At 42.0% G+C, this 21156-nt stretch overlaps 1 protein-coding gene across 6 annotated transcripts in view; it reads right to left on the bottom strand.

The window, feature by feature from the left end:
* SYBU (syntabulin) overlaps positions 1-21156 on the bottom strand; it is a 114378-nt gene that overhangs the window by 71384 nt on the left and 21838 nt on the right. For 2 of the 6 annotated variants that reach the window (XM_046000947.1, XM_046000955.1), the window contains exons 1-2: positions 2126-2144; positions 1654-1734 (exon numbers count right to left, since the gene is read on the bottom strand). In XM_046000947.1, coding sequence (XP_045856903.1) covers positions 1654-1677 — 24 coding nt within the window. In that variant the 5' untranslated portion in view covers positions 1678-1734; positions 2126-2144. Of the gene's footprint in view, positions 1-1653; positions 1840-2125; positions 2145-5607; positions 5753-21156 lie in introns of those variants that run through there. The other 4 variants (XM_046000964.1, XM_046000981.1, XM_046000989.1 and 1 more) reach the window with 4 other exon arrangements.

Here is a 21156-nt window from a genome sequence, read left to right as displayed (position 1 = left end):
GCTCAGTGTCTAAGAAATCACATTTCTGAATATTGAACCTTCACAGAGCAGTCCTTATCTCGGTTGCTTAAATGAACACTGAAACTCTGCCACCGACCTAATCCAATCTACTGAGGAGCACACACTTGAGTGTGGAGACACACACACACATGAACACTTCCCCCCATTAGCAGGAAAGCCATTCCATTCACCCATGCTATGCCTAACTCACCTTCCCACTCTGGCTTTTTCTAACACATTCAAGCTTCTGCTTCTCTCAAAGGCTCTTTATTACTCAAAGCACACTCTGGCTTATTCCTTGATTTCCTCTAGACTTCCATTTTGCTCTCCCTGAATTAGCTGTGACAATCTGATTTCTGCTTTCCTGTCTGCTCACTAAGTAGACCCCTATACCTGGAACAATTCTTTCCCGATAAATCATGCGGACTTATGTTTCAAATCCCTCCTCTTCTGGCCAGGATCTTAATTATTCATTAATATCCTGGTACACAAGGCTTGTTGCCAACAGAAAAGCAAACAAAAATCCAATACCCAGTAAGATGGCTCCACCTTCTACACCATGTTTGGCTTTTGTTTTCCTTACAGGACACCCAGGAGAAGAGGGTTTTCTCTCTCTCCTTAAAAAAACACAGCATTAAACACAGAGGGCGATACCTTGATTTTAAAAATGCATAAAAAGTAATATTTTGGCAAGGTTTTCCAATTTTCAAAGAGTTTCCCAACCATTATCCCATTTGACCTTTACAACATAGGCCAAAGAGAGGACCCCAACTTAAATCCCTATTTACAGATGAGGAAACTGAGGGGAAACCTTAGGCAACAAGGCGTACCATCTAGAAGCAAAAGGAATCTTAAATTGTGTTTTTCAGGGTCACCACCACCCTGCCTTATTAAAATGGATTCCTAGGAGGAGCTCTTTGCAAAAAACTCACCGCTCCCTCCAACCTCTGCAACTGAAAAAGGCCTTTTCATTGGGTAACAAATACTATTTGGAAACATGACCTCCTGCCCATTTCCAGGACGCTTACCAGGAAGGGTCGCTGCCAAAGTAAACACCTCTGGGAGGTCTGCAGAGCGCAGGAATTGAAGGGAAAGCCTCAGCCTCGGGGAACTCCTGAGGTCGCTCAGGCGTCCACCCCATTCGGGGCGAAAACCGCACCCAGCCTCGGGATTCGTTCTGCACATCAATCCCCCAGCAGGTATCCCACGTCAGCCACTCTCCGCACACTGCAGACCCTGAACCAATGCTGGGTCGCTGACATGCAAGGACCTTATTTCTCAGTCACCAGAACACCCAATCCTTTTTATTCACATCACACTCCGGACATCATCTGAGAGCCAGATCCCAAATCCCCAATTTCAGGAGGCGGGATTAACCCTCCAAAGTCAATCCTTTAATCCTCATGTCAACCCCTCAAATCTTTTCCTCTAGGACCGTCTTCCCATCTCCTGGGTCTCATCACCTGAGCAAACGCTCCTCTGCCCTCCCAACGTCCCCACCACTTCCTTGTCCCCCTCCCCCGCGACTCTGAACGCCACCCCTCCAAGCCCTCACCTGGCTCGCCCGCGGCCCCGCGGTGCCCACCTCCCCTCTCTCTCTCTCCGGTGCCCGCGGACGCTGCCACCCGAGCCCTCACGACGTGCCCTCCTTACCTTGGTCTCTCGAAGGGGTCCCATAGCTCTGCTGCCCACCGGGTCCCCGCGCCGCCGCTGCCGCCGTCCAGGAGGAGGCACCTGCGGGCACGGGAGCGAGGACGCTGCGCTGAGCCGGCGCGGGTTGCGGGCGGCGGCTGCTGCGGGGCCGACACGCCGCCGCCACCGCCGCCGCCACCGCCGCGGCTCTCCAGGCTCCGAGGGCGCGCCCCGGCGCCCCGCCCCGGCCGGACACGTGGTGCCGCGGCCGCTGCCTGCAGCGGCTCCCCGGGCGTCGCCGCCTCCCCGCCGCCTCCTTCACCTGCCCGACCCCCGGGTGACTCGTCGGGCCCCCCGCCCGCCAGATCTCGCCGCGGGCGCTTACCCCTGGAGCCTCGCGCCCCTCCCTCTCTGCGGAGCCCGACCCCAAGGGGGCTGGCCAGGGCCCCGAACACCTCCAGCCGGGAAGTGCCCGACCCCCTCTCTTTGGCACCTGGGGTCCGGTTTGAAGGGGGTACACGTCTGATAGCAGAGCGGAGAAAAACTGCGACATCACCGAGGGCCAAAATGGAGAAAGTTTTTCCCTCGCGGCCCCTCCCTGCCATCTCGGTTTTGAGTCAACATACGGCTCCCCACAATTACCTCGCCCGAGAGAGGTGGGGCGGGTCCCCCTGCTCCCGGACCCCAGCCAAGCCAGTGCTGCAGGACTGACACGGCATCTCGTTCTGCGATCTCAGAGGCCGATTCTCCTTGGGGGATTTGCATCAGAGGGCCAGGGAAAGAACCGTGAGGCTGCTTCCCAAGGGCTTGGGGGAGCCAGACTGTTTTAAGCTTCAGAGCAGCCTTTTCTCCATCTCTGCCCTGCAGCGGCTGGGAATGGGCCCCGGGCATACTGCTAGGGGAAGGACACTACATTTGAACTCAGAAACCGGGGTGCGAGGGCGCCTGGGTGGCTCAGTGGGTTGAGCCTCTGCCTTCGGCTCAGGTCATGATCTCAGGATCCTGGGATCGAGGCCCGCATCGGGCTCTCTGCTCGGCAGGGAGCCTGCTTCCTCCTCTTTCTCTCTCTGCCTACTTGTGATCTCTGTCTGTCGAATAAATTTAAAAAAAAGAAAAAGAAAAGAAAAAAGAAATCCGGGTGCGAGGCAGCACTGGACTCCCCCCCAGCTGAGTGCGTTTATGGTAAAGTTCTTGACCTCTCTGAACTTCCAAGTTTATGCTCCTTAAATTGAGGGTTGGTAATAATATCTACCTCAAGGGTAGCTGTAAGGATTAGATGGGGCAAGCAAACAGCTGTACCCAGTTTACTGAACAGAACTTTACAAGGGGTCGTTAAGTCACGTCCAGGTCACCCCTTCAGTATTTGCTGACTATTTCTGACAGGCAGAAAAAGCATTTGTGAGGCAGACAGATTTGTTCAACTGAGGAGTTAAAATAGAGATCAGCTGGGTCATGGGCCTTACTTAGGACACCTGCTACAGTTAATCTTATCTAGTGATGGAACTCAACATATATGATAACTTAGATGCCCTTCCTTCAAAATTGAAGGAAATTCTAAGCAGCAATGTGGGATGGGAAACAGTCTGATCTTACCCCCAGTGTTGTACACGAGAGGACTATAATCCTTGAAAACTGTATTTGAACCACCCCATTTGTCTGCCCTCCAAACAGCATTCTTCTGAGTCCTCAAATTTCAAATGCAGGAATAAGCAATATGAGTTGAGACAGAACCTGAAAATAGTGAAATCAATATGCCTTTTTCCTATATCCCTAAGGAAATTTTATCCCATACATCTTCATGTCTTTTCAATCTACTTAGACTTCTTAAGCAGTGAGCTCGGTAATCTTAGAATTCTTTATTTGGAGGGAGGAGTGATTAATTCATACTTTCTATACCGGCATTGTCTTAGATAAGGACTTCAGGAAAGTGATGGTCCAGGATGATTCCTACAATCTACTATTCCCAAAATTATGAGCCCAAGGACATATACTATGGCACGGGAATAGACTGTTAAGGGCAAACGGCGTTTCTGAGTTCTCTACTGAGAACTGAGAATTGAGTCTGGGGGCCTAAGAATAGAAACACCGTGCACTGAGCTGTCCCAATCAGAACCTTATTCTTGACTTTATCATCTCTCTCATGTGGTTCCCACGTAGCAAAAACCACAAGTCATCCCCATGCTACTCTAATAATAATATCTTGAATCTGAATACTTCTGTCCACTGTTTAACTCTACGATCTTCATTTAAAATCTAAACCACAAACATCCCAGATTATTGCAATAGTGGTCTAACTGGAGTTGTCTTGCTTCCAACCTTGCCTCTTCTTCCTTTCTTGCCAGTTTTTAAATTTTTCCACCAGGCCTTTCAGAATAGCCAAATAAAGCCATGTTTCTTCATTAAGATTCATTAATGACTTCTCCGTTGTCCTCCCAAGTAGTACTCAAAATCCTGAATGTAGCACAGAGGCATTTCAGGATCTAGTCTTGTTTACTTCTCTGGTCTCATTTGTTGCCACTCTTTGTCCACCCATCCCCCCACCCCCACCCCTGGGCTACTCTGCCTCCCCACACACATGGATAACAAACTCAAACAGTAGAACTTTCAGTTCTCTGAAGGTATCATGTTTTCTTTTTCCTTTCCCTTTGTCTAGAGCATTTCGTCCACCTCACTCTCCTTAATCTCCTACTAGACTCCTAAAGATACATAAATTTCACTTTAGAGACAGCTTCTTCCAGGAAATCTCCCCTGATCCCCCAACGTCTGTCCTTGCATATTTCCAGGATACCTGTTTTTAATGTACCCCAGGAGAATTGATATGATCTTCTATCAGAATTCCCTATTTCTCTCTCTCTACCAGGAATCATAGGCAGTGCCTAGTACAGGTCCTGTCATACAGTAGGCACACAGTTCACAATAGTCAAATGAACAAATGCATGAATGACTGAATTCTCTTAGCCCATAGGGTCCCATCAGTACAGCATAAAGAAAAGAGACCCAACCTCTGTTTTGCAAATGACTCCTAAAGCTGTTTCCAATATGTCTTTGTATTTGATGATGGGGTGTGTGCCTAAAAAATCCAACATGTGTTCAGTGAAAGCTTTTACTGCAGAAGTGCAGGCAGTGAGAGGCTGTGTGGTGGCCCTGCTGTCACCATAGCAACGCTGCTGAGGGAAAGGCTGATGATTTAGTGTTCTAACGTCTCTTAGCTCTGTACTTTTGGAACCTAAGCCTGTTTTTCTGCTGTTCTGTAAGGCAAGTTGTACAAATGATAATATCTATGCCGCCTTTAGTTTCATTCAAGTGTTTCTCATGTCATTAAGAATAATGTCTTATAACGTTTGTTACACCATCAAAGAGATATAATCTAATATAGGGTATTATATTCATCTTTCATCTGCTTTAAAATACCCTAATGCATCATTTCTGTTTCTAGTTACTTATTTTGTTGTTTTGTTTTGTAATTTTGCAGTTTTTCCTTTAGAAATGAATGTAATGCTGGTTTTTAGAGAATACTGACTGCTTTAGAAGGCTAGAGCCCTTCAAGATTCTAAATAGTATCCCTGCCCAGGTCTCAGAAAGAATAGGAGATAGAATGTTATAGATTGGGGGGAAAAGAGTGTGTACGGGTAATTATGCCCCCAAATATGAGATATATTATTTAATTATTTGTTTATGTAAAATTTATAATTAAATGAATAATGTCTTTCATTTACACAAAACTTTATATTTTCAGAGCTCTTTCACATACATAATCTCATTTGAGCCTCACAAAAATCCTGTGAGGGGCATGTGGCCAACCCCTGAAATCAGATGTGATAAAGAACAGGTTTTTATCGATAGGAACTAACCCCCCCCCCATGCAAACTTAACAGAAAAGATAATACATACAAATGCACTGCAAGGAGAAAACGTCTGCACCACACAACCAAGACCCATCACAGCCCCCGACATCCGCGCTCTTTCACAGCTCACCTGCGTATGCTGAGGGCTTCTCTCGACTCAGTCAAGGCTGACAAAGCACCATCTCCTAATCCTATCAGGCGTGGGAGCTAGCGCTGCCTTCTGTCTCAGTGACCCGATGTTGGGTGATCTGCACAGCAACAAGAAGCAGCTGACGTGCTTCACAACACGTCATGAGGAGAAGAAACTGCATTCTGGGGCATCCTGGGATTTTTTTGTGATGGGGTGGAGACCCATATTTTTCTTACCAGGGGAGAGCTGCCCTTTTTCTCTTAGAAGCGTGTGTGAGTGATCAATCCTCCTCTTACTCTATGTGTGTTATTGTTACTATATGGTTAAGGGATTTGGATGCTGTAAAACTGTAATGGGTGGAATTCTTCAAGATCACTCCCTAAGGAGGGGACCCAGGGAGTAGGGGACAGAGAGGGCAGTGGGGAACCTGCCAGAACAACCAGTGGGTTCAGAGTGTGTCAGTTATCTCTGCTCTGCAAATGAGTCTTCAGTGGGAGGCATCCTTCAGATGACGAACAGGAATTAAGGGAAAGTCCAGGTAAACAGGGAGAGGCTGAGGGTTGGGGACTTTAGAGGATGATGCGGATATAGTCTTCCACCTACCCAATGGGGTAGCAAACATGAGGTAATCCTCCCCAAATGCCATCTGCTCTGTGTGGCCTTTTGCCCATTTTTGAGAATAGAGGGAGATACTAGCTGAAGACACAGGGATGGTGATTGTATTGAGCACATTGGGAACACGTGGTTGAACAAGTACGTGTATACTTATTGGGACAGTAGATTAGACTGACTGAAACTAAGATGTGCTGGAAAGTATGAGAGTAAAGGTTGTCATCTGGATAGGAGAAACTGAGTCTTGACATTTACCTAATAAAAAGCTTCAAATGACAAGACAGCAAATGTGTGGGTCTTACAGACTTGTAGAAAGGGCAAAGAAAGTTATCTGTAAGGTAGCCATAGGAAGGCCTAAATCCAGAGGCTGAATTCTGAGCTGAGAAAAGTTCACCTTCCATTCTTAGGAGACCAAGAGACCAGAAGCATGAGAAGCACAGGGTGGCTAAAAGCTGCCTGAGCCCAAGGAGATAACTCCCTAAAGAGAAGATGAGGCTGAGAATCTTTTCATATGAAGCAGGGGCAGAGCAGGTAGCCCAGGTTAGAGGCTCTGAAGGATTCATTCAGCATCCACACCAGTCTTGGTCTAGAAAAGAAATTTATAATGTGTTCCCAGAAAGGAGATCTGTGGCTAGATTTGAGTTACACTAAGATAAAAGAATTTATTCTCCATTATATCATTTATTTCCATGATTTTGTGCTTGTTTTCTGCTCAACTTTCTACTAAATGTTCTTCTTCTTATTACTTCTCATTTTTTTTTGTAATTTTGCCTTTATTTCTACTAAAAGATGGGAGAAGGAAGGATTTTGAGATTGTCTACTCAAAGGGTGCCAGTGATATTGCAAGATGGAGCAGAGCGCCCCTAGCGGCCAACTTCTATGACAGCAGCTGTAGAAGTCCAGGGGAAACCAAGCAGCACCAAGTCCCTGGGGACTTTGAGAGTGGGGTTGAGGGAGGGGTTGCTATATTTCCACCTCCTAGGTCATTGCTGTGAACCCTCTTCCCTCATCATCTGAAATCCTGTGACTTAATGAGTGAATTTAGCCCCTGATAAATTTCCAATACACTGAAGAAAAATCTGTAGCAAAATATATCCAGAATTTGGGAACCTAGCTGATGTTTTTTCATCTGCCTGTGTCTTCTTTAGCTATTCTAGAGCACTGTTTCACCAAAGAAGAAAACAAGCACTTTTTAAAAAAGATAGTTTTAATATTTTCTTTTTAATATTTTCTTTTACAAAAACCATGCCAACAAAATTTTGGAAAAAAATATTACTCATAATCTCATTGTCCTAACATCAATTATCCATATTCCTTCTGTTAGCATCTTTGGGTGTTTGTTTTCAGGCTTATCTACTGTACATCAAAAACAGGACTGTTAAAATAAGAATAAAATTCTCACTTGGGGTCTCTTGATGCCATCACATCTGGCTGTTTCTGGATGGCTGTGGTAAGCTCCCATGCCCATTGTTTTCCCAGATGTTAACTCTGTTTTCCTCTGATTGGGCAAGGGTATGAGGTTCTTGGTCCTCCTTACCACTGTTGACAAACAGCTGGGGCTGCATCCAGAAACTCAGAAGCTCAAGGGTAGCTTCCCAGGTTCCTGGCCCTAGTGTTTACTGGACCAGCCAAATATTTCAGGAAGAGCTGCCAGTGGTAGGATAGAGAATAGCAATTTCAAGGGTTGAGAAATGACCTCAACTCAGAGGCTGATAGAAAAACATATGTGTCCCTTCAAATGGAAGCCCAGCTAGTAGCCTGCTATAAGGTGATGCTGATTCAAGGGCAACAGGAAAGTGAAATGAGTTTCTGGAAGTCTGCAAAGACAACTGTACCAAAAAAAAAAAAAAAAAAAGTTTAACAAAGAACATGGATTCTCATATCCCATAGGGCTGGTGAGTCCTTTTTTGCCTCATTGTGACTGGTAGTCTTAGTGACTGGTAGTCTTAGACAAATAGTTTAATCCCTCTAGGACTCAGCATATAAGCGCATGTTAATTAAAAGAAGAAGGAAAAAGAAAAAAATGGAAGGAAGGAAGGAAGGGAGGGAGGAGGGAAGGTTGGTTGGTTGGAAGGTTATGTTGTAACCAGTTAATGTCTTTGGGAAAATCAACTTCTCTGATCCTCATTTTCTCACCTATAAAATGGACTTAATAACAGTAATTACTTCATAATACTGTTGTAAGGATTAGATAAGAATATATGTGAAGCCTATCATTTATGTTAGGCACATGGTAGAGCTTAATAGATACCCTCTCTTCCTCAGGATCAACCACCATTTCTACCTCCTGTTTGCTTTTTTCATATTCTCCATATCTCGGAGATTTTTATTTTAACTTTTATTAAAGAGAAACATTAAGTTTTTCCCCAGGTGACTTATGAGATAGAAAGAAACTGAATTTTTCATGGGAAAAGATATTGACAGGACTTTTGTTCTCAAAGTAAGATTAAAAATGTAGAGGGCATGATAAATAGCTTGATTAGTATTTATTTCATTCTTATTCTGAGCCAAGCACCGGCTCAGGTACTGTTTCCAGAGTATGAAAAGATGAACAGTATTTCCTGTCCTCAAGCATCTCATAGTCCAATAGAGACATGGGCATGGCCATTGGCTGTTACACTACTCATTGTGTTAGCATCCTGACAGAGGAATGCCCTGAGGGCTTGCCAGTGTCCAAGTTACTTGAGGTCTGAGGCTTCCACGGATGAGTTTTGAAATTAATTTCAAGGGATGAATAGGTCCTTTTATAATTTTGGCTCCTTTAGCGTTCCTTTCTCTTTTTCTCTCCTGTCCTTTTCTGTCTTTTCTCTTCCCCTTCCCTCCCTTTTCTTGACCTTCTCCCTTCTACCCCCCAACCCTTCCTTTTACTCTGAGAGACCTGCTGCCCTACAAACTGGTCTATGGTGAATTGATACAGAGAAAAGAAGCTTTAGGGTTACCCTTGAATCATTACTGTTTGACTGTACCTTCTGGAAGAAATGGGTTTGTCTCAGAGTTCTGACTACCTAGTACAGCATCAAGCACATACCTGTGCTTCAATCAATATTTTAATTAGCAGTAGTATTTAAAATTTCAAGAACACCATGTTATACTGCCACCTATTGGTTCATTACTTTTTCTTGAATTTTGGTTCATGAATTTTTCTTCTGACAGGTGAGGTCTATTCGGTTTGCAACAGTCTGTCTTCATAAAAAACCTTAGCAGTGTCTTTATTCAAACTTTCATAAAATTTTCAAAGTTTAAGGCTACACGTAACTGAATACCACTAACTAGACTCACTATCCAGTGGGATAGTAGGATAATAAGTATGTGCTTTGTAGTGTGATAGATAATGGTTGGTTCAGAATGATTTTTTCTTTAGCTCCTGAGCCACCGTAACAGACAATCAAAGTGAGCCATTTCGTAAGTCACATTCAGAGAGTCCCTACTGTCTGTATTTCCAGATTATTTCTTAAATTATTAGACTCCATATTTTCTGAGCAGTTTTAAGTTTATAGAAAAATTAAGCAGAAGGTATAGAGTTTCTATACACTCTTTCAAAGGAAAAAATATAGATCTTGTAATTTTGGACACAATCCATTCCCTGTTTGTTTGTTTTTTTCTTAATCTTTGGACACAATCCATTCCTAATTAAACACTAGTTCTGAAGAAGGTGGAAGTAAGTGCCTAAAAAATGATGGAGCTACACCCCTCACTTCTTCTCTGCCCTTCTCCATACCCTCTACCTGCATGGTTTGCCTCCAAGATCTTTTAACTTCATGGTGGATTCAAGGCCAAGACTTCTGGACCTTTTTCGGATACTCGGAACAGCACTACCTCTCCTCCGCCCTGAAGCCGAGCTTCAGGTAAATCCCACATGCCAGCACTTGCTCTCCAGCCGTAGTGGGACCTGGGTGCTGCCTGGCAATCACTGTATGCTCCTTGGTCAGCATGCTCTCCTATTCTCCACAGCGTCTCCTTGAAATCCCCACACTTCAAATTTACCAGCCTACAACCTCCACCCTCATACTCTGCCATGCCCTTATCTCCTGATTGACAGATAAAATAAAAGCTATTAAGAAAACTCAGTCTCTTGGGATGCCGGGGTGGCTCAGTTGTTAGGCATCTGCCTTTGGCTTGGGTCATGATCCCAGGGTCCTGGGTTTGAGCCCCTCATCCAGCTCCCTGCTCAGCGAGAAGCCTGCTTCTCCCTCTCCCCTGCCCCCTGCTTATGTTCCCTCTCTCCCTGTCTCTCTCTGTTAAATAAATAAAAATCTTAAAAAAAGACACAAAAAAACAAAAAACACTCAACTCAATCTCTTGCCTCCAAATCTACAAACTCATCTGCTTTCACCCCATCCTCTCTATTTCTGGTCCTTTAGAATGGAAGTTATCCCTCTTCTTACAAGGTAATTCCTTTGCTTGGGCTTTGGATCCCACCCTTTCCACCTCTTAAAGTTATCTCATCAGTTAGTCCTTCTAAGACTCTAGGTTTCTATTTCCTTATCTGTAAAATGGAATAATCACAGTACTTACCTCATGGGGTTATTGTGAACATCAGAAGAGTTAATATACGTGAAGAACCCGGAAGACTGTCTAGGGTATATTAAGCACTCAATAAGTGTTCTCTGTGATTATTAGCTATTTCTCCCTTTTTTGTTGTTAACTTTAACTTTTCTATCAGCGAGTTCACATCATCATGTAAACATGCTAAGTCCTTTCACAACTACATAAATGGCTCTCTTAAACTCTCACATCTCTCTAGTACTACCCAGTTGCTTCTCCCCATTCATCAAACTTCTGAAAAAGAATCTATGTTCACATGCTTCACACTCTTCCTGTCCCTTTACCCAAACCAATCCACTCACGTAGGTGTACCAACCATTCTATATAGAGTTCAGGCCCAAAGTCAAAAATTACCTCCCTATGGTTTCATCTAATGGTTAGTTTTTATGTCAATCTTGACTTCTCATCGACCTTTGAGATAAACACTCCTACGCTTCTGCACATTGTTTTCCTTCCATACCTCAGTCCTCCTGTTTTTTCCTATTTCACTGTATTCTTTCTGGCCATTCCTTAAATGGCTTGTGTTCCTCAGTTTCTAGCCTTGACCCTCTCCTGTCTTCATCCTACCTTCCCTCCCTAGGTGATATCTTTCTTTCTAATTGCTTAAATTACTATGTATAGGCAGATCTTCCATAAATTTTACAAATTCACATCATCTCTATTCTATGACTGTGCCCTAATCCATCCAGATATCTTGACTTTCATATCCATAATTCCACAGGGTCCACAAATTCACTATATTCCAAACTGAGTCTATCGTAGTTCCTCAAAAAGCCAATCTTCTTTCCGTGTTTTCTAATTTAATAAATGCGATCATTTTACAGATCTGGGAAGCTGGGCAACACTCAGAGAGCATTTCTCTCCTTCACCTTTACAACTAATTGGAACCTAAGTCATATCCGTCCTGCCTCTTAATTATCTCTAAAACATGTTCATTTCTCTTCCTGCCTCGATTTCTTCCTTTCTTTTTTTTTTTTTTTAAGATTTTATTCATTTAATTGACAGAGATCACAAGTAGGCGGGGGGGGGGGGGGGGGGGGGGAGCGGGAAGCAGGCTCCCTGCTAAGTAGAGAGCCCGAAGCAGGGCTTGATCCCAAGACCCTGGGATCATGACCTGAGCTGAGGGCAGAGGCTTTAACCCACTGAGCCACCCAGGTTCCCCCTGCCTAGATTTCTGATCTGGCCTACAGACTTGTTCCCCTTCAGTACATTTTTAAACAGTAGTCAGAGTGATCTCTTTAAAGTGCAAATTTGACCACCCTCCACCACACCCTGCATTTCCCGCCCCAGTGCAAGCCCTTCAGTGTTCACCCTGACGATGATAACAGTCATACACTAACATATGGTTTACAAGGTCTTTCATGATCTAATCCTTGTATTCTACCTTTGACTTTCACAAATGTTGTTTCTTCTACTTAGAACACTTCCTAATCTCCAACCTCCACCTCCCACCACCACCATCTGGTTCCTACTGCCCTCCAGACAGACTCATTCGAAAATATGACTTGTAAGGGTCATGAATTTACTCCAGTCTCAAGTGTGAAATAATGATGAAGACAGTGATTTCTGGCTTTGAAAATTCTTTCTGCTGTAACTGTAGGGGTATATAGTATTAGGGAAAGATAAAGTGATATTAAAGATAAGATGAACACAGAAACTGTGTTAGGTTTTGGGCTAATCACACGAACTGAAGAGCAATTCAAAAGAATTTTTTAGTGATCAAGTGAAATAATGACTTCCAAATTGGTGTATCTTGAAAAGCTTCTGCCCGAGAAAATACACACGTTTCATCCTATTTATTATAAAATATTAATCTTAGCTTCATTATTCTAATGGACTCACTTCTCTTGAGTGAGAATTCAAAGAATGCTCTTTGAAGTATTCCCATGACTCCTTGTTACAGTTTTCCTCCTGTTTCCCCCTACCACTTACATGGCTTTTTGTATTAAAATAGAAAACAATTCTAGATGAGAATTTAATTTTTAAAAAGACACTGGCATTTACAGTTTTAAATACGCATATGGTTGCACTGCTGCATTTTTTGTTATAATAAACTCAGGAAAATGTTTAATTTTTTCAATTGTATATATGACTTCGGCAGATCTATTTTTGAAACTTGTAATATTTGTAACAAATAGTTATTGGGGCAAAACAATTTTAGAACACTCCACACTGCCAACCCCTCTTTTCTTTTTAAGATTTTATTTATTTAATCCCAAGGCTCTGAGATCATGACCTGAGCCGAAGGCAGGCTCTCAACTGACTAGCCACCCAGGTGCCCCACCACCAACCCTTTTTAAATACATTTAAGAGTAGCTGAGTTTCTAATGCTTGAGATGCTAAATATAAAAGTGTGAGTTTGTTAAAACCAAAATGCTTGCATTTATCATAGTGAACGCCTGTAATTTCTACATATCAAGTACTGTTCTTTTTCTGCCTATGTTAAGGCCGTAGTTCCCTGCATTGAATTCTAAATTCAGAAACACCTCTATGAAAGGACTACAAAATGTTGAAAATGGGGAATAAATACAGACCTAAGAATCTTCTGGTTTTCATTTTTGGGTTTTAATTGTGCAGTAACAGATATATGAAATGATATATTTTTAAAATATTACAATGAAGATGAAGCAAATAATAATTAGGCAGTTTCTGTAATGCTTACCTAAGAACTGCCGTGCAGAATTATACTTTCATTGCCACAAATCTTATTCTGTGAATTCCAGACTATTTATAAGTAACTGATTTTATTTATTCAACAAATATTAGCTGAGACTTTCCTTGGTAGGTCTGAAGAACTTTGGTAAATATTAGGGGACATTTAAGTAGAAAGCTTGGTAGTAGGAATATGTGTGATCTTTTAATTTCACTCTGCACTCAGCAGTGTTTGAACATGTTCTAAGGCCATGGAAAATAAAGGCAGAATAATGAACTCCACCCAACTTAAGCCACACTGCATCCTTTTGGGCAATTTTTAAATAATAACATAAAATATAATCATTTTAACACTTACAGGATAATGACATGACCTACTTCATATTAACAACATCAAGGGGCACCTGGGTGGCTCAGTTGGTTAAACCTCTGATTCTTGGTTTCAGCTCAGATCATGATCTCAGGGTCCTGAGATCGAGCCCTGAGTTGAGGTCTATGCTCAGCACAAAGTCCACTTGTTCCTCTCCCTCTGCTTCACCCCACAGATTCTGCTCTTTTGAATACATGAATAAAAAGTGTTTTAAAAAATATTAAAACTTCGATTTCTACCTTAAACTATATTTGAAAATAAAGTGAAAATAAAAGTGCAAACATAAACATCACTAAAGAATGTTATTTATTGGGGTGCCTGGGTGGCTCAGTGGGTTAGAGCCTCTTCCTTTCGCTCAGGTCATGATCCCAGGGTCCTGGGATCGAGCCCCGCGTCGGGCTCTCTGCTTGGCAGGGAGCCTGCTTCCTCCTCTCTCTCTCTCTGCCTGCCTCTCTCCCTACTTGTGATCTCTATCTGTCAAATAAATAAAATCTTTAAAAAAAAAAAGAATGTTATTTATTAATACAGGACTTATGTGTATATTTTTTCTCTGTAATGAAGAAGTGTGGTTGAGGGAAAATCAAGCAGGCAAGTCTTTCTTCCCCTTGGCTGAATCCCTTGAATTCCTTTTCTGCAGAGCGCTGTTTCTATAAACATTAAAAACTAAATAGACACACAAGAACCCCTTAATGATAAGAAATGTACTCACTTCTTCATTCTATTTTGCCAGAGTAGCTCTATTATTACACTTGACTACAAACCAGTCACTTCTCCATAATTTATAGCTAGAACCAGAGATAATGGTGATTTACAGAGGGAGTTTGAGTAGAAAATTCTGCTTCTTCTTTTTTTAAATTAGAATACTGTTCTCCTTCAAGACTGAGGTTTTCTGAGGGTCTTTTCCTAAAAGGTAATTTGTTTGTTCTGGTGAGCTTTAGTAAGGAAAGGTTGACAGCAGATCTGTAGCGACACAGTACTGACGCTGGGCCTTCTGCAGAAACGTGCATTTCCGCACATTCAAGCCCTTTCTCAAGCATTTTATCCCTGTAACCTGACTTCATCCTTTCCTCTCCACTGTTGCCACTGAAACTGGAAATGACTGCAGAATACAAATCATATGATAAATATTTGGGAAATTGTCTTTGTAGTTTTTCACTGTCATAGCCAAATTTCTGGCCTAGAGAGCTGTAGGAGGCTTTTCAACCTGAAACCTTTGAGCAATCCCATTCTCTGGCCAACTGGGAAGCAACTGCATGATTTAATTGTAGTAGCCCTTCAATGGGATTAATAAACACTTCGAGTTCTTTGTGTATTTAAGGCTTGCTTGTATATGGGTCAGAGTTCTATATCCAATAATTTTAAATACTGAGATGCAACTTCTTTATGGAGCCCCCCAAAATGTGACACACACGATTTTCAATTACTTTAGGATAAATGAGGACTCTCTCTCTAAAATTTTTAATCACAATGTTATCTCCCATTTAGTCTGGTCCTACTGAAAGATGCTACTTTTGGGTTTCTTACTGCATTCATTAGTAACTCACTGAGTGCACCATGTAAGATCCCTTTCTTTTTTTTTTTTTTAAGATTTTATTTATTTATTTGACAGACAGAGATCACAAGTTGGCAGAGAGGCAGGCACAGAGAGAGGGGGAAGCAGGCTTCCTGCCAAGCAGAGAGCCCAATGCGGGACTCAATCCCAGGACCCTGGGATCATGACCTGAGCTGAAGGCAGTGGCTTAACCCACTGAGCCACCCAGGCGCCCCAAGATCCCTTTCTTGATGGTCATGGGTAAGGCAGCACATCTCAAGAAGTGATGTGACAAAGAGCCAATCACGCTGTCCCTCTGAAAGACAGCACTATTTGGAGAATAGGTCTACTATCTCAATAATAAGTAGAAAATGTAGGACAAATTTTAGACCAGTCAGTATCTTCAGGTAGCCCTGGATTCTCACCTGTAGGAATGGACTTGCAATCTTCTCAATGACCATGCTTTTAAACTGAGGCACTGGGGAGCCTCGGTGGCCCACTTGGTAAAACATCCAACTCTTGGTTTCAGCTCAGCTCATAAGCTCTTGGGTCATAAGACTGAGCCCTGCATCAGGCTCCATGCTCAGCTGAGAGTCTACTTGAGATGCTCATCCTCGGCCCCTCTCCCTACTCATGTGTGAGCTGTCTTTCTCTCTCAAAATCAATAAATAAATCTTTAAAAAAATAAAGTGAGGCACTAACACAGGAAATTAGGGCTTTGCCTGCTTGTATTTTTTTATGTTGTAACTAGTGCATCTCATCTGATTTCTTTAGTATTGTTAGTCTTCCACAAATTCTGCTGAAGTCTTTAATTCACAAAGACAAACAGGGGCTATTTGATGGAAGCTATAAAGAGAAATGTGGCAAAAATATCAACAAAGTCGGTGTTTTCAGTGTGTTCACAGCTGCTAGCTCTCTAAGTGGTAAAGACAAGGCACTGAAATTAGGAAAGCCACTTCCTGCTTGAGCAGATCAGAAACTTCTCTTCACTTACAAATTAGAGCTAATAGCATTCCTGTTACACTATTACATTTGTTTTTATATCTATCCCAAGTTCTGAGACTGTGTTAAGAATTACCCCCTCAAATCTTCTGTATTCATCTGCCTGGCCTCTCTTCAGTTCAATAATTTAACATTTGGCAAGGGAGTCTTACCCATATATATATAGAACATATACTTCCTCTCATAGGTATTAGTCTTTGTGTTTTCAGACCCATTAATAAGGATGGAAAAGTACTGGGTTTGCTGAACAGTGATCACCAGATCACGTCTGACGGCTTTTCCAATGAGGTGGGTGAGCCTTATGTTTCCTTGCAGGAGGGCAGTGTTGCCCCAGGTCTGCTCCGTGATGGACTTGCAGTTGGGCAACGAGAGAAAATTAACCAAGGGAATTTCCAGTTCAGCTATTGTGTAGGCAATAACAAACAACCTGATGAAATGCTGCCTCTCATTTGCCCCAGCACCTGTAAGGTTTCTATTCACGACCATCGAATTGAAGTTCTCCAGTGTAACAGGGTAGGGACTTTTCAAAGCTGATGGCTCTTTGTAGATTTTCAGTGCCTACGTCCTTTCTTACGCTGTCCCTTTTCAATGAGGAACCCAGAATGCTGTTGACAAAAGCAGCCCTGTATTTCACAGTAGCCCAATTTGAATTTTTTCTTTTGTACACAGAGAACAATAGATTTTACCAACCATAGCTTCACTGCCAGGTTCACAGGGCTCTTGACTTCTGCCTGCCAAGTTTAAACTCCTCCCACACTAGGTGCCACTCGGTGGTTCTCTTCTACTGTTCTTCACTTAATTTTTCTTCTCCTTTCTTCCAAATCTTATAGCCCTTTTGCAGTTCCCTATAAATAGGTGCAAACTAGTGACTTTCAGTAGGAGAAGGGAGAAATACATATTTACTACTATTAATTTGTTTTAGAAACAGAGGTGGGTGTTCTTATAAAACTGTTTCACAAGTCGGTTTAAAAAAACTATACTGCTAAGATCCTAAGTACATCTGTCATGTGAAAATACAAATGCTACATGGAAAGGACAAAGAAGTTAATTTTGCTCCTATATCAACTCGAGTGTTTATGAATCAAGTAACTGCCAATTAGCCAAATAGCTTTGATGAAATGACTAAAATAGACCTAATTCTCAGCCATCTTGTGGTAATATCCATTTGGCTTCATTTATCTCAATAAGAAATAGGTAGATACCTTTCCACACTGATTTCGAGTTTAAAGTAAAACCAAAACCGTATTTTTTGTTTGCAAATGAAAAAGTAAAAGCTCTTTTTCTTGTTAGGCTAGGAAAAAAGCTGGTCCGCGGTTACTTATGAATTTGTTAACTTTTTCTTTCCATGATAGTTATAATAAATGGCTTTTATCAGAACGATGGTAGAAGTTATAAGTTATTTTAATATCTGTATCCTTATTTATATATATTGGAAAGATGAGTATATCAGACACTTTCTGGACTGTGTACTTAACTATGTCAGGATTGTGTCTTATTTCAAACAATCCAATTGGGGTTCCCAGTTATTGTCTGATATTCACACTTATCAACATTCAATGCTAAGTTTTTTTCTACAGCTCAAATGAGAATACATTTCCAAGTGTAGCATGGCCATCCTATCTGTGAGATTATCTGCCCAAGCATAGGAAAACCTTTAATTCAAGGCTAACGAAAACAATAAAATGATCAACAAGAAAAAATAGAAATAAAAAATAAGATAAAATAAAACAGTAACCTAAATAAAAATAAAATAAGACATATTAATTTATATTATTATCTACTCAACTGATAAGGATTAGTAAATATTTTTGACATTCTCATTTGACTCTAATCTCCAAATTATTTCTCTCTGAACAAACGTTTAATTAGAAGTTCTGACTCTGTTATTACTTTTTTTTTTAAAAGATATTTATTTATTTATTTGACAGAGATCACAAGTAGGCAGAGAGGCAGGCAGAGAGAGAGGAGGAAGCAGGCTCCCTGCTGAGCAGAGAGTCCGATGCGGGCTCAATCCCAGGGCCCTGAGATCATGACCTGAGCCAAAGGCAGAGGCTTAACCCACTGAGCCACCCAGGCGCCCATTACTTATCTTTTGATAAAATAAAAGGGAAGTACTCATTTCACAGTAAGTGGAACTGAAAAAGACATGAATTTCTGGGTATTCTCAAAGGAAATTCTAGAAATGTACAGAGATTATCGATCCTTCCACATACAAATCTATGGCAGCTTACTCTGAAAGTAATTATGAAATTCTCAACATCATATCTCAAAAACCATAAGATAAAACAGGAGAAGGCTGAAGCTAAAGTGATTAAAAGGAGAAAGGGAAACTGAAATGTTTAAAAAAAAAAAAGTGAGGATGTTGCATGAAGAGACTAAAACTCCAAGGCCTATAACTTGGGAAGGACAAGCCCAGGTGCGTTTTGAATGGGAGTGTGCAGTTACAGTGCTCTCATACCTGTCCACTCAGCAGCCACTAGTAGAGGCCTATGGAGGAAGCACCTTCTGACCCTTGAAAAGTTAAGACAAAATCAGTGGTCTCCAAGGTGCAAAGAAGTTCCATGGTCAGTGGAGGACAGCTGGAAAAATTATGGATATGGAAATGTCAGTGTGGCAATTTGCAAATAAGAAATTACGATATTGGAATGCTTGGGTGGCTCAGTGGGTTAAACCTCTGCCTTGGGCTCTGGTCATGATCTCAGGGTCCTAGTCCCTGCACTGGGCTTTCTGCTCAGCAGGGAGCCTGCTTCCCCCTCTCTCTCTGCCTGCCTCTCTGCCTAACTTGTGATCTCTCTCTCTGAGTCAAATAAATAAATAAGATCTTTAAAAAAAAAGAAAGAAAGAAAGAAAGAAATTATGATATTTAATATGTGGAATGAAACCAGTGCCCTAATTTAGTTCCTAAGTCAGATGTTTGATTCCACCTATGTAAAAATGCAATGTGAATGAGAGATCTACTGTCTAGAGTTATAACAGAGTGCAGTTAACATGGGTCTGGATAATACAGATTAGTTTTAACTCAAAACAAATGGGTTTAAAAAGTAGTCTGCAGAAAAATGGCAAATTGAAGTTCCTCTTCAAAGTGCAAGGAGAAGCAGACAATGAAAGAATAGAGTTGTGTCTTCTCCCAGTATGGGCTCATCATTAGCTTCATTATCAAGTGAAAAAAAGGAGAATAAGTTACATACAAAAGGGCATATGCTCAAAAATTATGTCTTAGAGGTATGTGACCAAAGAAGTTTGGAGAGCACTGGTTTAGGGTCATATAAAATGAAATAACCAATACACATGCTTATCAAATTCATTACCTATGAGAAATAATATCTATGCAAAAATGCAGTCTTTGATATCTCTGATGTATTTTCTTCTCTAGAGAACTTTTTAAATCTCTGTGACACAGACTGTCAAATTTAGATCTGAAAGCTGAGGGCTTTCATTTCCAAATCTTACCTGGACACATCGACTTGCAAATATTGTCCTAAGTCCAAACTTTATTTCAAATGTAAGTCATTCTTTCTTTTTTTTTTTTAAAGATTTATTTATTTAACAGACAGAGATCACAAGCAGGCAGAGAGGCAGACAGAGAGAGGAGGAAGCAGGCTCCCTGCGGAGCAAAGAACCGGATGTGGGGCTCGATCCCAGGACCCTGGGATCATGACCTGAGCTGAAGGCAGAGGCTTTAACCCACTGAGCCACCCAGGCGCCCCAAGTCATTCTTTCTTATTCTCTTCAAATTAGCTCCTCAACCCAAACTTATCTCTGTCATCGTCACTTCTTTAGAACACGAGACCAAGACTAGCATAGATGTGAAGAGTATGGGATTTGAATCTAGGCTGCCTGGATTAAAATTTCTGTTCAAGTTGTATTTCCTCTATGAATTGGTTCCCTCACTAATAAAACAGGGGAAATATTAGTACTTACATCAATAGATGTATCATGAAACTCAGGAAAATCCATGGAAAGGACACAAAACACTGGCACAGAGCAAATTCTCAGAAACATTAACTATTATTTTTTTTTTTAAAGATTTTATTCATTTATTTGACAAACAGAGATCACTAGTAGGCAGAGACGCAGGCAGAGAGAGAGAGATGGGGAAGCAGGCTCCCTGCCGAGCAAAGAGCCTGATGCGGGGCTCGATCCCAGGACTCTGGGATCATGACCTGAGCCGAAGGCAGAGGCTTTAACCAACTGAGCCACCCAGGCGCCCAACTATTATTTTTTTTAATTTGTGCTCAAAACCTTGGGGTCATTTTGACCATCTTACCCACATGTTTTAATTTGCTGTTTCCAGTCAGTCACCAAGTCCTACCTGTTCTCCTCTCAAAGCTACTTCTGGCCTAATTCCATGGCCCCTACCCTAAAGAGACATGCGCCATTCCAACTTAGGCTAAAACCAATGGTCTCTGACGTGGTCTTCCTTCTGCTGTCTTTCCCTGCTCTAATCTGTTCCCAGACTGGGCTGTGTGAGTCTCATCTTACCAGAGGACCCCTCTTGTGGACTGTCTCCTCAAAACTCCCCCTGGGCTCTCTGATGTCTACCAGAACCTAATGTAAAACACGCTTCTGGCTTTAACAGCCTTCAAAGTTGCCTTCACTTTGCCGACTGAGTTCGCTGGTTTCAAGGCCTACTTTCAGTTTCCCTTTTCCGAACTGAAATATATGTCCCCTAGAACTTCACTCTCACTCTCCATTTGTTTCCTACTATCTGTTTCTCCTTTTTTCTCAACCCTTAATTCAAAGGAAGCAGGTAGTTTACTTTCTTTTTACCTTCCCAAAGCATCTGGCCTCAAACACAGTAAACAGATTATAAATACACACTTGTTGATCAGTTGAT

The sequence above is a fragment of the Meles meles genome, chromosome 1 (genome assembly GCF_922984935.1).
Source record: "Meles meles chromosome 1, mMelMel3.1 paternal haplotype, whole genome shotgun sequence".
Taxonomy (NCBI): Eukaryota; Metazoa; Chordata; class Mammalia; order Carnivora; family Mustelidae; genus Meles; species Meles meles.
This window is presented reverse-complemented; position numbering and strand designations above follow the sequence as displayed.